This window comes from Neofelis nebulosa, chromosome X (assembly GCF_028018385.1).
Source record: "Neofelis nebulosa isolate mNeoNeb1 chromosome X, mNeoNeb1.pri, whole genome shotgun sequence".
Lineage (NCBI taxonomy): Eukaryota > Metazoa > Chordata > Mammalia > Carnivora > Felidae > Neofelis > Neofelis nebulosa.
The window spans coordinates 15,337,570-15,351,327 of NC_080800.1; the positions used below are offsets into that span (position 1 = coordinate 15,337,570).

At 44.9% G+C, this 13,758-nt stretch overlaps 2 protein-coding genes and 1 long non-coding RNA gene across 13 annotated transcripts in view; 1 reads left to right on the forward strand and 2 right to left on the reverse strand.

The window, feature by feature from the left end:
* Positions 1 to 485, reverse strand: part of PHKA2 (phosphorylase kinase regulatory subunit alpha 2) — a 70,966-nt gene extending 70,481 nt beyond the window's left edge. For all 7 annotated transcript variants that reach the window (XM_058713992.1, XM_058713991.1, XM_058713989.1 and 4 more), the window contains exon 1: positions 347 to 485. The gene's annotated coding sequence lies outside the window, so the exon portion shown is untranslated. The remainder of the gene's footprint in view (positions 1 to 346) is intronic.
* Positions 410 to 5,834, forward strand: LOC131502874 (uncharacterized). The gene is made up of 2 exons (XR_009257227.1): positions 410 to 514; positions 2,820 to 5,834. It is a non-coding gene; the product is annotated as an uncharacterized LOC131502874 (long non-coding RNA).
* The window catches only part of ADGRG2 (adhesion G protein-coupled receptor G2), a 123,849-nt gene continuing 114,327 nt past the window's right edge, over positions 4,237 to 13,758 (reverse strand). For all 5 annotated transcript variants that reach the window (XM_058713997.1, XM_058713995.1, XM_058713996.1 and 2 more), the window contains 4 exons: positions 12,516 to 12,799; positions 10,121 to 10,222; positions 8,765 to 8,917; positions 4,237 to 5,983 (listed from right to left, as the gene is read on the reverse strand). In XM_058713997.1, the coding sequence (XP_058569980.1) occupies positions 5,805 to 5,983; positions 8,765 to 8,917; positions 10,121 to 10,222; positions 12,516 to 12,799 (718 nt within the window). In that variant the 3' untranslated portion in view covers positions 4,237 to 5,804. The remainder of the gene's footprint in view (positions 5,984 to 8,764; positions 8,918 to 10,120; positions 10,223 to 12,515; positions 12,800 to 13,758) is intronic.

Here is a 13,758-nt window from a genome sequence, read left to right on the forward strand (position 1 = left end):
TGGGGGCTGGCGCTAAAGCGGTCCCGCCTTGACCAGGCCCGCCGCACGCCCGACGCCCGCGGGTCCCGGGCTGCCACACGGGAGACGCGGGGAACTGGGCTCTGGACGTGAGACGACAACGACCCCGTCGAGCCTTTTCTGCCTTCCAGAGGTCTTGAAGAGGCCCCGGGGCGGGCCGCCAACCCTACCCAACCAGCCTGCCGCAGCACACTTGCCGCCCCGCCCCCGCCGCGGAACGCAACCTTCCGAGTCGCGGCTCGAGGGGGAAAGAAAACGGGGTGGCCCACGGGAGCAGCGGAGAACCTGGCTCCGGGCGGGAACTCGGTTGCCTCCCTGAGCCCCTTACCTCCCCGCCGGCCGCCGACCGCCGAGCCCCGAGGAAACTGGAGAAACAGGCCCTTCCGCGGAGACCACCTGGACGTCCTGGGCCCGCCCCACGCCCCACCCCTGGACCCGCCTCCAGCTCCGCCCCCGCCGCGGAGCGGAACCCGCGGAGCTGGGCTTGAGGAGCAAGGTAAGCGGACCGCTTTGCCAGGGACCCCGAACGCCCCTAAAACCGCCCACTTGTGGCCCCGCCCCTCCCTGGGATGAGCTCACCAGCGCGTCGGTGAGCCCGCCTTCCATCCCCGCCCCGCAGCGGAGCAGAACCCTCCGCGTGTCGGGGATAAGGGCCGGGGATGAGCCGCCAACCTCATCGGAGGCGGGAGAAGTAGGCCCGCCCACCGCGGCCGCCTGAGCGCCCGACCGCGGGCCAGGATCACAACTGTGTACCTGGCCGCGTCCCCACCTCCCTGCAGAAGCAGAGTAGCGGGGCCCCTCAGGGAAGGAAAAAGGGGATGTCGGGGCAGAGTTCCACGGCTGCACCTCCCCCCCCCCCCCCCCACTCCGGCTTCTGTAGCGCCGCCCCTGGTCACTGCCCTTGAAGTCAGGCCTGCTGTCCACCTCCTATAGGCCTACAACTTGAAATTGGCATCACAGTTTTCCGTAGCGGCTAACAGGCTTTGACCCAGTGTTCATTTTCCAACAGCATCTGTTCCGCGGGACAGCTCGGCTAATGGAATTTTCACAAGTCTTCTGCTAGTCTCCATGCATTTACTATATGCTTGACCTAGTAGGCCATTCTTCCACCTCCTTTTCCTCCTCCTCACCTATTTACTGAAGCCTATCCTTTAAGGGCCAGCTCAGTTCCCCCTGCTATAATAAGCCCTCCCCATTCTCTGAATTCCCACAATTTCTTTGTAAGAACTTAGGTTTTGGAGTCAGTTCAAATTAAATTCAAATTACGGGTTGTGCCATTTACAAGTGTGAGCTTGTCTGCCATTGAAGCTGTTTGAAACTCAACATTCCCTTCCGTAAAATGGGGATAATAGCACCTACCTCCTAGGGTGGCCAACATCAAGAGGATGGATATAAAGCATTTAGCACCATGCCTGGCTCATAGAAAAGTACTTCATGAGTCGTCATAGTTGTTTTCATCCATCATTTGACAATGTACTGCCTCATATTGTTAGTTTTCAGATAAGGCATGCTTTTCTAATGATTGTAAGTTACTCATTGAAATAGTCTTTGATATCTCCTGCCATGTCTGGAACAGTGTTGAGCATGTAGTGTGGCTCAGTGTTGAATGAATGAAAGAAAATCCGTCCTGCTAACTGGGTCCCCTTAACTGAGTTCACTTTAGAAATTCCATACCATAAATCTATGTCACTCAACTAAAGCATCAAACCCCTCATCATCTCACATACTTTTTTCTTCCTATTGGCTCTTAAAGTATGCAGCAACCCATGTGATATGCCTCCATGCAGAATTTGCTATGGTCTAGGGGTGAAATGAGACATTGTTATCACCAATCTCTTTTGGAATATGTACTCTTACTAGAACTCATATATTTTGAATCAAAAAGCTGGGATCCTTGCTTCATTACTGTTTTTGTTCATACTGAATGCTTCTTCAAGAGTCCATTTTGCAGCCATGGGAGGCAATAACTGATAACCTTTGCTCATTATCTGGCATTTCCATCCAGTATGGAAACATTTTTAGTTTATCTCATTCTTAGTAAATTCTTCTGTGCACACATATACCCCTTTTGGTGTATAGCTAGTCTTTATGCTTAAGCTTTGGCCTGTACTTTAGTGAATATTATCATATAAGCTATATTTTTCAATAAGCTTGAAATCCAATGATAAAACCAAGAAGGAAGGCTACAACTGTTTACCTTGTAAATTTCTATGCAAATTTTGGGCCATAAACTGTGCTACATAAAAATCAGACTCACATCTTAGTATCCTATGTCCCTAAGATACAAAACCTCCATATATTGGTTTCCATATCCACAAAGCTTTTCTCTGGCTGTGATCCAACAGAAACCTGTCTCCACGTCATTTCTCAAATATTGGTCAAGAATCAGATATGGAACGTGATGGGGTATGTTGTTGTTTCTGAAGCTGATGCATGATCTTCGTAAACATGAAAGCCCCAAACTGGACTCGGGTAGCACCCCATTTGACTTCTCAGACCCCATCCAGAGCGTCTGCCCCATTGTCCTGCCATGGGGGCTGAGGCCAATGAAGTTCCCATTGGGCCCCATGTCAGCATCCAAGGGAGAAATCATCCAATGTTTCTTCTTGAAGGCTCAAGTTTTTGGGTCTAAAGAAAAGCACTCCATCTTTGACACAGGGGAGAGGGTTCATTCTAAATCAATTTGCTGAAAATAGCCAATTTGCCAAATTTCATTATTTTTTTGGCAGTTAAGTTTTTGTTGACTGGAGGTCATTTTCATTGCAATATTTTAAAGAATGTACAATTTGTCTCTATTCCAGGGTCCCGTAGCTAGTTTGAGACTAAGAGGTAAAGAGGAGAAACACCGGGGACTGTAAGATTTCTTCTCAGTGACGAATATATAGATATATTTAGAAGAATATATTCTGAAAGAAGGTATTCAATTTTTGTCTGGCCCAAGTTTTTAATGCTTTACCTACAGAAAAGGAAAAAGAATCTACTGACAAGAATTCTGCCCATTCAAGATTATGTTTTTGTATCCACCCAGTCTTTCCTTTTTCCTCTCCTTCAGACTCCAACTACATCAGCGTGGAGCTGAGGCAGAGACATATTGAACAGTCCTTAAAATGCCGTCATGGAGAAAAAATGGCAACACACGAGTCCAATCGGTAACTTGTTCATTCAGTGAAGCAGTCCTTTGTCCAAATGGCCTTCAAACCAACCTGCTTTCTAGGCAACCTCATTAGATACAACCTAGTATCCCAAATGAAGCCATGTCACCATTTTTGCTAAGAGCAGTCATGAAAAGTCATGAACAGCCTTCAGCTTTTGCTAAGAGCTCGCTGAAGTGAAGAGTTACTTTGTGGGATTAATGACTGCAGTGTGTTTTGGGGAAAAACACTTCTCAAATGTTCTGAGGAGATTCTTCAAATTCTGGTCAGTGCTGTGACACTCCTCGCCTCCTCACACTGGCACTTCTCTCCCTTTCGATGGAATCTCAGACTGTGACGCCAATTTTAAACTCAAAGGAGGATGCTTCTCGGGGACATTCTCTCCGTCCTGCCCCTTATCCGTGTAAAGTAAAAAAGTAGACAAGAGAATCTGGCTTAAGGCCCACGGCCCAGACACAAAACACAGCAGGAAAAATGAGGGGGCGATGGACAGGATCTAAAGAATGTTGGAATTGTGCATTCTTTGGTGTATGCTTTGATCACATCATGTGCAGGAGATTGGGTTTCTGAGCTCTCACGCCCAGATCTAGAGTAGCTCACCACCTTCCTCATCAGTGGAATCCTCAACCTCTTTGGGGCAGCTGAGCATCATAGGAGAGGCTGCTCTAAGACCTCTTGTGGAATCGAGGCCAGTTTCCCCCATTGGTGGCTCCCACATGCTAATCAGTTCCCCAGAAACCCCTAATCCTGTCCTCACCTTCTCGAAATCCTACTGCTGAATGCTGAGGAAGCAGAGACACGGAGGGGATCTAAATCTGGGACTGTGTGGGCCAAAGGCAACATTTGTTAAAGAGGGAATCTTGAAAGAGATCAAGAGGAAACTGAAGAGGCGACCCCAGAAGCTGATCTTGTGAGGAAGACCCTTGCTCTAACCCCGCGGTGACTGTGTGTCTGCTGTCTTCCAGGAGATGTTACTGTCACGTTCATCTCGGGCCACTTACACGCCACGCCGCCAGGGAAAGAGACTGCAAACGCCTTCTCTTTGTGAAGGCTTTCAAACTCAAAGGACTGAGCTACAAATTTATTTTGGCGATTTTAACAGTCTTGTCGATTTTAACATAAATACAAGACAATTAAATAAATCAGAGAAGAAATATTGCGAAGGCAAATCAGCACTCACAGAAGTGTATTACGTTATTACTGTGGTTAACCTGGAATACAACATTCACTTGAACTATATGCAAGGGAACCTTCGTGAAAGGCCTAACTAAAGGGTTTTGCAATGTTCCTAATAAGGACCTACTCGAGACATTGCTCAAACAGCTGTAGGTGGGAAGCAAGATAAACCCTCTATAACTAGAAACAATCAGGCTTTGATACGTATGGAAACAAGAGCATTGAAGGATAGGTCGTGTTCCCAATAGCTGCTCCCCCTTGTCACTATACATTCTTCAAGACTTCACACCTTTTAAAGAATAATCCTAGCTCTGGCTGGGCCAGAGCGTACCAATCATGACAATTAACAAAGTACTACGCAGTTGCCTTTTAAAGAGCAGCAATATGATTATTTTCCCCCATGTACACCTCCCTTAAAAAGTAATCCTACTCTACTCCCCTTTTCTGAAAGGCTCTGGGGATTTGAGAAGTGGCAGTGTATGTATCTCTTCCACATTCACAATTTTCCTGACAGATGGTCTAGATTACAGTTCCATCCCTCTCTGTGGCCAAGGTGCTAAGCTAAACGTCTTGGTGCAGATTCCCTAATCTGGTGATTAGGCATGAGGTCAGGAGACGGGTGTTGGTATTGGGTGCCGCATGTGGGTGTACAGATGGTATCCTGCACAAGGGTGCACCCAAGAGGATGAGAGAGGCTAAAACATGGCCCCCACTCAGTGTGCCAAGCCATGAGCCCTTGGGGCTGTGTCTGCCCAGTCGGGGCACCTTTTTCCAACTCGCTCAAAGGCACTATATGAGCTAATTGTGGCACTGTCTGTTTACATTTTGTCCAGTCTGGCTGGCATCATTAATTTCTTGATTTCAGTGAGGCTTCTGTATTTCACATCCCATATAATCTCCAAAAGGAGCTTTAGAATTCACTGAACCATCAAGGATTTTCTGAATTATCACATTAGACACAAGAACACAACCACGATTCTACAAAGAAATACATTTACACGGTAGAAAATAAATACAAAAGACGTGGAAGATATCTGACATGTGGGTCACTAGAATTTAGCTTATTTACAACAAATGCATGCACAACTCAACTCACCAACAGGCTGAAGTCAACAGTTGCTTTCTGGGACGTTATCAAAGATGACTTCGCCTCTAAACTGTGGCTGGAAATGAACTACTTTGATTTTCAAGAAGTCTTACTCTTACTGTGTTGTTTAAACCCAATCTCCTCTTAAAAGGAAGGATAAAAAAACAAACTGCAAATGTCTAAAAACCATGTCTAAAACCTCTTGGCTTCCTCTTCCAATAACCATCGCCCTTCAATTGGCAAATGCTCCTCCAGAGGTTGCCGAGTATAAAATTAGTTGATTTTCATACATCTCACATTGTGTAAAAGATAAAATTGGACATTTCACACTGTCAAGCATCATGCTTTGATTTTAGAAAAAGGAATCACATTTACTCAATAAAGTGTAAGCTTCCCCGCTTTGAAGTCCTTCTGAGAGCGATACGGCTTTTCCCATTGCACGGATCTTCTTTCTCGTTAAACATGTGCTGCTTTCCAGTGAAATCATGAAGGCACACATCTCCGTTCTGAACACTGAAAGAAACCCCGTTCTTCTCTGAAGACGCATTCCCTATATAAGGAAAAACAAAATTGGTGTCATGGAGTATCCACAGAAAGCAATTAAAAATAAACTTAAGCATCACTTTATTCTGAAGTAGGCACGTGTAGAATGGTTTTTTAAAAAATGTATTTGTTTTTTACTTTGCATTCCTTCCCTAAGGCCACTCAAAGTAAGCAAAACAAACTGGGGAATTAGTCAGAAGCCAGTTCTCTGTGGCATTTTTTTTTTTTTTAATGAAACGGTCAAAAATGAAGCAAAGCAATATATGTGATTTGAAAAGGCCCATTTCCTAACTCTGGTTGATCATTATCGATCCTATGTGTAGTGTATTGATCGCATATCGAGCATACGTATAGTATAACCTGTGATATTCTGGTCTCCCCCAAAAGGTAAAGGTTAACAGAGATCCCCATAGGTCCCCTGACAAGGTTCCTGGTTCCTTAAGATTCCTATGAAATAAAACCTTGTACCAGAGAAACCCAGAGCAAAAACAGTTATGGCCAAGAAAAAAATCATCTCTCGTAGACCAAACCAGCCCCTCTGACTACATCAGGACAGGGCTGATTCCCAAGAGGAAACTATCAATGACAACCTCAGAGTCTAGGCCAGGGTGCAGCTGGGCATTCTAGAGACATCGAAGTTTGGACCTGGGCCTCCCGTACCGCAAGCAGGCCCCGAACTGTGTGTGACCATTATACTATTAGAAGACAATGTAGAAAGCTGAATAATAAGCCCATTTTTTTAGTTCAGGCCATAATTGTAGTAATAACGGTAAGAGTGCCGAGAACTTTGTAAGTATTATCTCATTACACTGCAGGTTGAGTGCGATTATCATCCCCATTTCACAGACGATGAAACAACGGTTTCAGAAGTCAAGTGCTTGGCACAAGGTTATACAGCTCAGAATTGATGGAGTCAACATGTGATGTTTCTTTCAAACTGTGAGCTTGTGGCCCCACGTACCTAACAACACGGCTGCTGGCACCAAGCCCGTAGAGCAGAACTAAACGTGTCACACACCAACAGGGTGATAGATAAGCTCAACTAGGGCATGTGACTGTCTGAGGCAGCTATCCTGACCTAGGCATTCTGGTCTGAGGACATCTGGTGCAGGGACAATTTCACCTGGTTTAAGAAACCATTAACCTTCCAGCTTCTTTTTTCAAATTGCCTGTCCCGTCCCTCATCCATCCCAGATCCTGGTGTGTAGCCCGAGGAGTCAGGGAGGTCTATCGGATGAGCATGTCACGTGGTATTAAAAACCTGGCTGTTCTAGGGGCGCCTGGGTGGCTCAGTTGGTTAAGTGTCCCACTTCGGCTCAGATAGTGATCTCAGTTGGTGGGTTCAAGCCCCGCGTCGGGCTCTGTGCTGACGGCTCAGAGCCTGGAGCCTCCTTCAGATTCTGTGTCTCCCTCTCTCTCTGCCCTTTCCCTGCTCCCTCCCTTCCTCCCTCCCTCTCTCTCTCAAAAATAAACAAACATAAAAAAAAAAACAAAAAACTTGGCCATTCTGGTGGCCCAAAATGTACCCCTACCCTCACTGGTAGCCATCAAAAACAGCTGTGCAAAATGTGTTGCTTCAGTCAAATCTGACTCCCCAAAGGATGGATGGCAACACAAGCTAGGCAAATGAGGCTTCATCTCTGAGTTGTTTCTAGAATATGGAAAAATCTGGCTTTAAGACCTCCAAACATTTTGGTCCAAGCTAATAGGCTCTATTGGTATGTTGTGATTCTGAGGATTCATGACGGCTTACCTCATACCTCCGATTTCTCTGCTTTGAACTTGCTTTCTCATGCTAACAACTTATTAACCAGCCCTGAAGCTACTGCCTGTACTCTGTTTACCTGTATTGAGTCATTCCTGACACAGCCATTTGGCACAGAAGCCAGAGCTCTTACCCTGGTAGCAGAGCTAAGGCCATGTGGTAACTGTTTCCCATCTTCTACGGCATTGGTTCTCAGTGAAGGGGGGTGCATGATTTTTACCCCTCCGGGGACATTTCATAATGTCTGAAGGCATTTTTGGTTGTCAAAACTGGGGGGGTGAGTGGGTGGGTGCTACTTGTATCTGGTGGGTGGAAACTAGCATGTTGCTAAACACTCCCAATTGCACAGGACAGCCCCCCCCCCCCAACAGTTACCTAGCTCCAAATGCCAATTGCGCCAAGGTGGAGAAACCTCGATTTAGAGGCACTCTATTGCATTTTTTAATTCTATATAAACAAGCAGGACCTCCCATTTTTGGAGGGTTGGAAAACTATGTGGTATATAAACCTTCTCACAAACTTATTTGAATTCGTCATAAAAATAACTAATGTCTTAAAATGATGAATGAAGGCTGGGGCGCCTGGGTGGCTCAGTCGGTTAAGCGTCCCACTTCGGCTCAGGTCACGATCTCACGGCTTCTGGGTTCGAGCCCCGCATCGGGCTCTGTGCGGACAGCTCAGAGCCTGGAGCCTTCTTCGGACTCTGTGTCTCCTCTCTCTCTGCCCCTCTCCCGCTCATGCTCTGTCTTTCTCTCTCTCAAAAAGTAAACATTAAAAAATGTTTAGATCGTCATCAAGTCCCATCATGAAAAACTAAATCCTAAAAAAGTAAAGGTTTTGGTATTTGCTCTAAAATGAGTAAGTCTGGATGAATAAACCTTCTCTTCTATAACGGAACCGCATTGTGATCCACTAGTCCTATGTAATTTTTCTCTTAGCTGAGCAAAAATGTCATTAAAGGATAAAACTACTTTAATAAAAACAAACACTAGCTTGAGACATACTATATTGAGACCTACGTACCGTTCCCGCTCACAAGTCCCGAGCAATCGCTATTCACCAGCAGCGTGGTGGAGTGTGTGGAGTTACTGTTTGACTGTAAGGAATTTGAAGAGCTGGACACTCCTTGGTTTACGGTCTGCTTCTTTAAACCATTAGTAGCAGTTTTACTCCAGTCTGTAACAGAATAAGCATTTCAGAAAAACCAGATGGAACGCTGAAGCTCAAATGCAAGAGACAGATCATCGCGGTATAACCTGTTCTATCTAGCAACTGATCTTGCTTCCATTTCTTGCAAGGAACTCACACATTTCGCAAGGTGGTGTGATAAAATGTATTTTCATTTAAGACTATATACATCTGTGCTTTAAATGACTTCCTGGTTAGAAGTAAGCTATATTCTCTTGGACTGAAGTCCACACTGATTTGATTGTGTCTGTAAATATCCCCTGAATTAGGTAGTAGTCAGGAGCCCAGGACTATCTTAACAAGAACACAAGACAACTGTGTTGTGATGACTGATGGCTCTTAAACGTTTTAGAAGAACCGCACCAACTGTACTGCCATTTTCCGAGTACAGATCTCATGCCACCAGATCTTTGCAATATTGCAAAGGTTGTGTTCATGGGTGGTATTCGTGTAAAAGGAATTTATTTTTTCAAACAGTACTTCATTTTTCTTATTTTCTTGCAAATGAGCAATGTGCTCTACAATTCGGCAGGGCGTACCTGAAAATAATTTCAAAATAACCAAAGGTATGCTAAAGCTTATATACAAAGACTTGCCTGCTAACAAATGAAGCAACTGACCACTGGGACCTGTGGTAAAAAGGTTGAGCCAAGACATTTTTTTGTAAGAAAATAATATGCTTTATTAAAGAACCATAGAATTTTTAGAATGTTCTTATTTAATTTCCAGTTAGTTAACAGCGTATGTAATGTTAGTTTCACGTGTACAATAGAGTGATTCAACACTTCGATACATTACCCGGTGCTTATCACAAGTGCCCTCCTTAATCCTGCCACCTGTTTAACCCATCTCCCAACCCCCCAGGTTGAGTTAAGACTTAACAAGTTCTGAAAGCAAATATCAAAACTCACTTTGTGTAAATGGAAAAACTGAGCTCAAAAGGGAATTCTAAAAATTTCACTCTTGTTTCATGTAAGAAGCAACAAGCCCATTCATTCTATTGCTCGTGAAGCTCCCAGGTCCCAGACGGGAATAATTATTTTTTAATTCACTAGATTTTATTCCCTAACGTTCACAATTGGGATCTGTTCATTGATTTCTAGATCAGACGGCCTTTTGACATTGATTGCTTTAGATCTTAACTTCTGTCTTTTCCTCAGGATTTAAGAGGAGAAAAAGGTAAATCTTTACCAGAATTTTCAGCCAGCCGTAACTTTCCACAACAAAGATACCGCCTCCATTGCTTTCTGACGTTCTCTTTCGCTACACAGTAAAAGATGAATATGAAAAATCCTACGGAGGAAAAAAAAGTCACATAATTCCAAACTAAGACCTGAATATCATGGGCTTCCTTTGCACAAAAGATAAAATATTTGGCAGCTATAGGCAAAGTGAAATTTTGTGAATAAAAAAAAAAAAAAAAAAGTCCAAAGTCCTGAAAAAGTTTGCTATTGAAAGACACCCTGCAGGGACTCTTTGTAAGATAAAAAACAAAAAAAAAACAAAAACAAAACACAAACTACTTATAAAAGTAATGATAACTCCGTATTTCCAGAATTAAACTGTCCCTCCTCTCACATCCTGTCCTTGGCCTTCTCTACCTTTGCAAGTACAAGCCATCCACTCAGGATGCCAGCTCACACGGAGGCTCCTACCTCCCCAGCCTTCCTTCCATATGCATCCAGTTTCATGTTCTGTCAAGTGCCACATCCTTGTCCGTCTCAAATCCCTGACTCATCTTCTCCAGCCCACGGCTGAGTCCCAAGCCTGGTACCCTGCGGTGATGTCCTTGTCTGCCTTCCAGCCTCTCTCTAATCTGCTCAAGGAAACCGTCCACTGGCGACCTTGGCCACAAAGAGAGCGACACTACAGACCTGAAGAGGCACGCAGGCTCTGCCTCCCACCCGCCTTCTTCCTGGTGATGCAGGCACGGGGCTCCCCACTGCTCCCATTCCTCCAGGCTTTTGCCAGTCAATATTTGCTGAATGAGTGGACAAACTCTGAATTCTCCCTCTCCTGAAGCCCCAGTCTGTCTACTTGAAAGCCTTGCATTTTAAATCTCAGGTTTGCTTCTAGTAGGGTACACGTGCCCATCCTAAAGACACGTGCCCATCCTAAAGCCCATCTTGACTACTGCACACCTTTATTTATTTGCCACCATGGGCGGCTACCCTTGGCTGCCTAAGGAGAGAAACAGCGTGTATGGGAGAGACCAAAATGGGCCTACCTAAGTCCCAAATCAGAACCTATACACATCTCTCCTTTAATGGACCCCAAAGCCCTGTGAATTAGGCATTCGTTCCTTTTCAGAAATGAAACGATACACTGCTTTCGTCCATTCATATTCTAATGAGGAGACATTCTAGGGAAATGAAGACAAAGAGGCAGGTTCAGTTTCCACATTAAATATATGAGGATGGGTACCTTGCTTTCGTGTTTGTGAGTAGTGCAATTTGGGTATTTTTTTTTTTCTTTTAGCATGCCATTATGGCAGAGAAAGCTTTTCTGTTTACTACTATGTAGCGTAACACCTGGATGTACCAAGTCAGAAGCTGGTACACCGTTAAGTCAAAATTAACAACCGTACGTAACCGACAAGCATATTAACTGGCTTCCTCCAAATCAGAACGGATAGCCAAATTAGGCATTTGAAGTCAATCACGGGTTGGGATTTCTTGGAAAGCCAGCAAAACGATCCATCGCCTGACAGAACTACAGGAGGACGCTATGGGAGTTAAAAGCAACAAACAGGAAAAGATGAAAACAAGCGGATGAGAATGCAATTAAAAGGCATCCCAACAGAGGATTTGGAATAAAAAGAAACCAAGAGACATGAATTATCGTTATTGTAATGTAAACCTATTAGGCTGCTTAGCTTTTAATGCCAAAGTACTTCCATTAAAAATTAAGTACATCTGACAAGTCTTTTATAACACTGATCTGAAAGAGGTAGTAATTTTGCTTTTCTGAACAACGCAACTGGACGGGCTCCGAAACGGCTGCAGCTGGGTCTCAGTCACAAACGGGACGCTGCAAAGGAGATGCCCAGAACCTGCCCCTGTCCTGCGGGGGGTGGCCCGGCACAGCATCTTCTCAGGATCAGCCACTGGGGGCCAGGCTGCGGCCCCTGGGGTCTGTCTGTTGACTTCACAATTATCACTACCTGCAAACCAAGCACAGACCTAGAAGGTTGGAGCGGCAGGACGTCACGGGGACATTTATGGTACGTGCGCTCTTCTGTATGCATGTTTACCTCGATCAACAGATTTAAAAAAAAAAAAAAAAAAAAAAAAAAAGGCACCAAGTGAAGGAAGAGTGACTCCAGAAAGAGCTCCTGGCAGGCTCCCCTCAGTATGTTCCCTCCGAGGAGACAATCTGGATAAGAAGGAAAAATACCCCTTGCTGAATCTAGTGAATGCCTTTCTTCCAAGGATCTTAAAGCATGCCCCACCTTGTCAAAGATAAATCTGTTTTTCAACAAATCAGTCTTAAGCTCTGAAATAAGCCACTCTGCGGATGCTCTAACTTTTAGATAGCTTTAAGTTCCACTGGGATCTTTCATGTGTATTTAGCGCCAAGAACTTACCTTGTAGGGTGTTAAAGATTGCAAAGAGATACATGAAGGTGACGTTAACTGGCCCCCAGGCAAAGAAGGCAAAACCCCAAGTAATGCCCAGCAAAAACGTGAGGCCGGCAACGCTCCTCAGGTCCTGAATACTGGTTTTTCGCTGGGCTCCGAGTTGTTTCTTCTTTTTAATTCGACAGAGCTGAACCAGGACCACAATGAACATGCTGATGTTCAGCAAGAATATCACACAGAAATATCCCACAACTGTAATATAGAATACAGCATTGCTGTTGATCCAGCAGCTGGAATTTAGGGGGGGGGGGGGAAACAATGGGGAACGTATTACAGTGCTGCAGCATGGTTCAAGAGGATACAATGAATCTATATCGTTTTTACTGAAACATTTCCTAAAAGTAGAAGAAGGAAAAAAAAGATAAAACCACTGTTCTCCAACAACCACTGAAAGCTCTAGGGAGGGGCGCCTGGGTGGCGCAGTCGGTTGAGCGTCCGACTTCAGCCAGGTCACGATCTCGCGGTCCGTGAGTTCGAGCCCCGCGTCGGGCTCTGGGCCGACGGCTCGGAGCCTGGAGCCTGCTTCCGATTCTGCGTCTCCCTCTCTCTCTGCCCCTCCCCCGTTCATGCTCTGTCTCTCTCTGTCCCAAAAATAAATAAAAAACGTTGAAAAAAAATTAAAAAAAAAAAAAAAAGAAAGCTCTAGGGGAAAAAACCTAACAGTCTATTTTAGGACACTTGGTTATTACAAGTATTTAAAAGATATTCTTTGAAAACATTCAGGGTTTTACCCCCTTTAAATACTAGTAACTCTATTCCATGAGTCTTTACTAATGTAATATAGCAGGTATTTCATATGCATCAGAGGCTTAGAAAATTATTTTCAAAACACTTTTTTTTTTTAGAGAGAGCAAGCAACCATGAGCCGGGGAAAGAGGCAGAGAGAGAGGGAGAGGGAGAGAGAGAGAGAGAGAGAGAGAGGATCTCAAGCAGGCTCCATGCTCAACGTGAAGCCCGACGTGGGGCTCGATCCCACAACCCTAGGATCATGACCTGAGCTGAAATCAAGAGTCAGGTGTTCACCCGACTGAGCCACCCAGGCGCCCCACCCATTTGTTTTTGTAATACTTAAGTAGTAAAGTAGCATGGCATTTTCAACTAGCTTATGTCATTACATACATAACTGGGAAGGCTGCTACAAATGTCACTGGATTTCGTTAGGGTGAGAGTCAGGGTCGATACGCTTTCT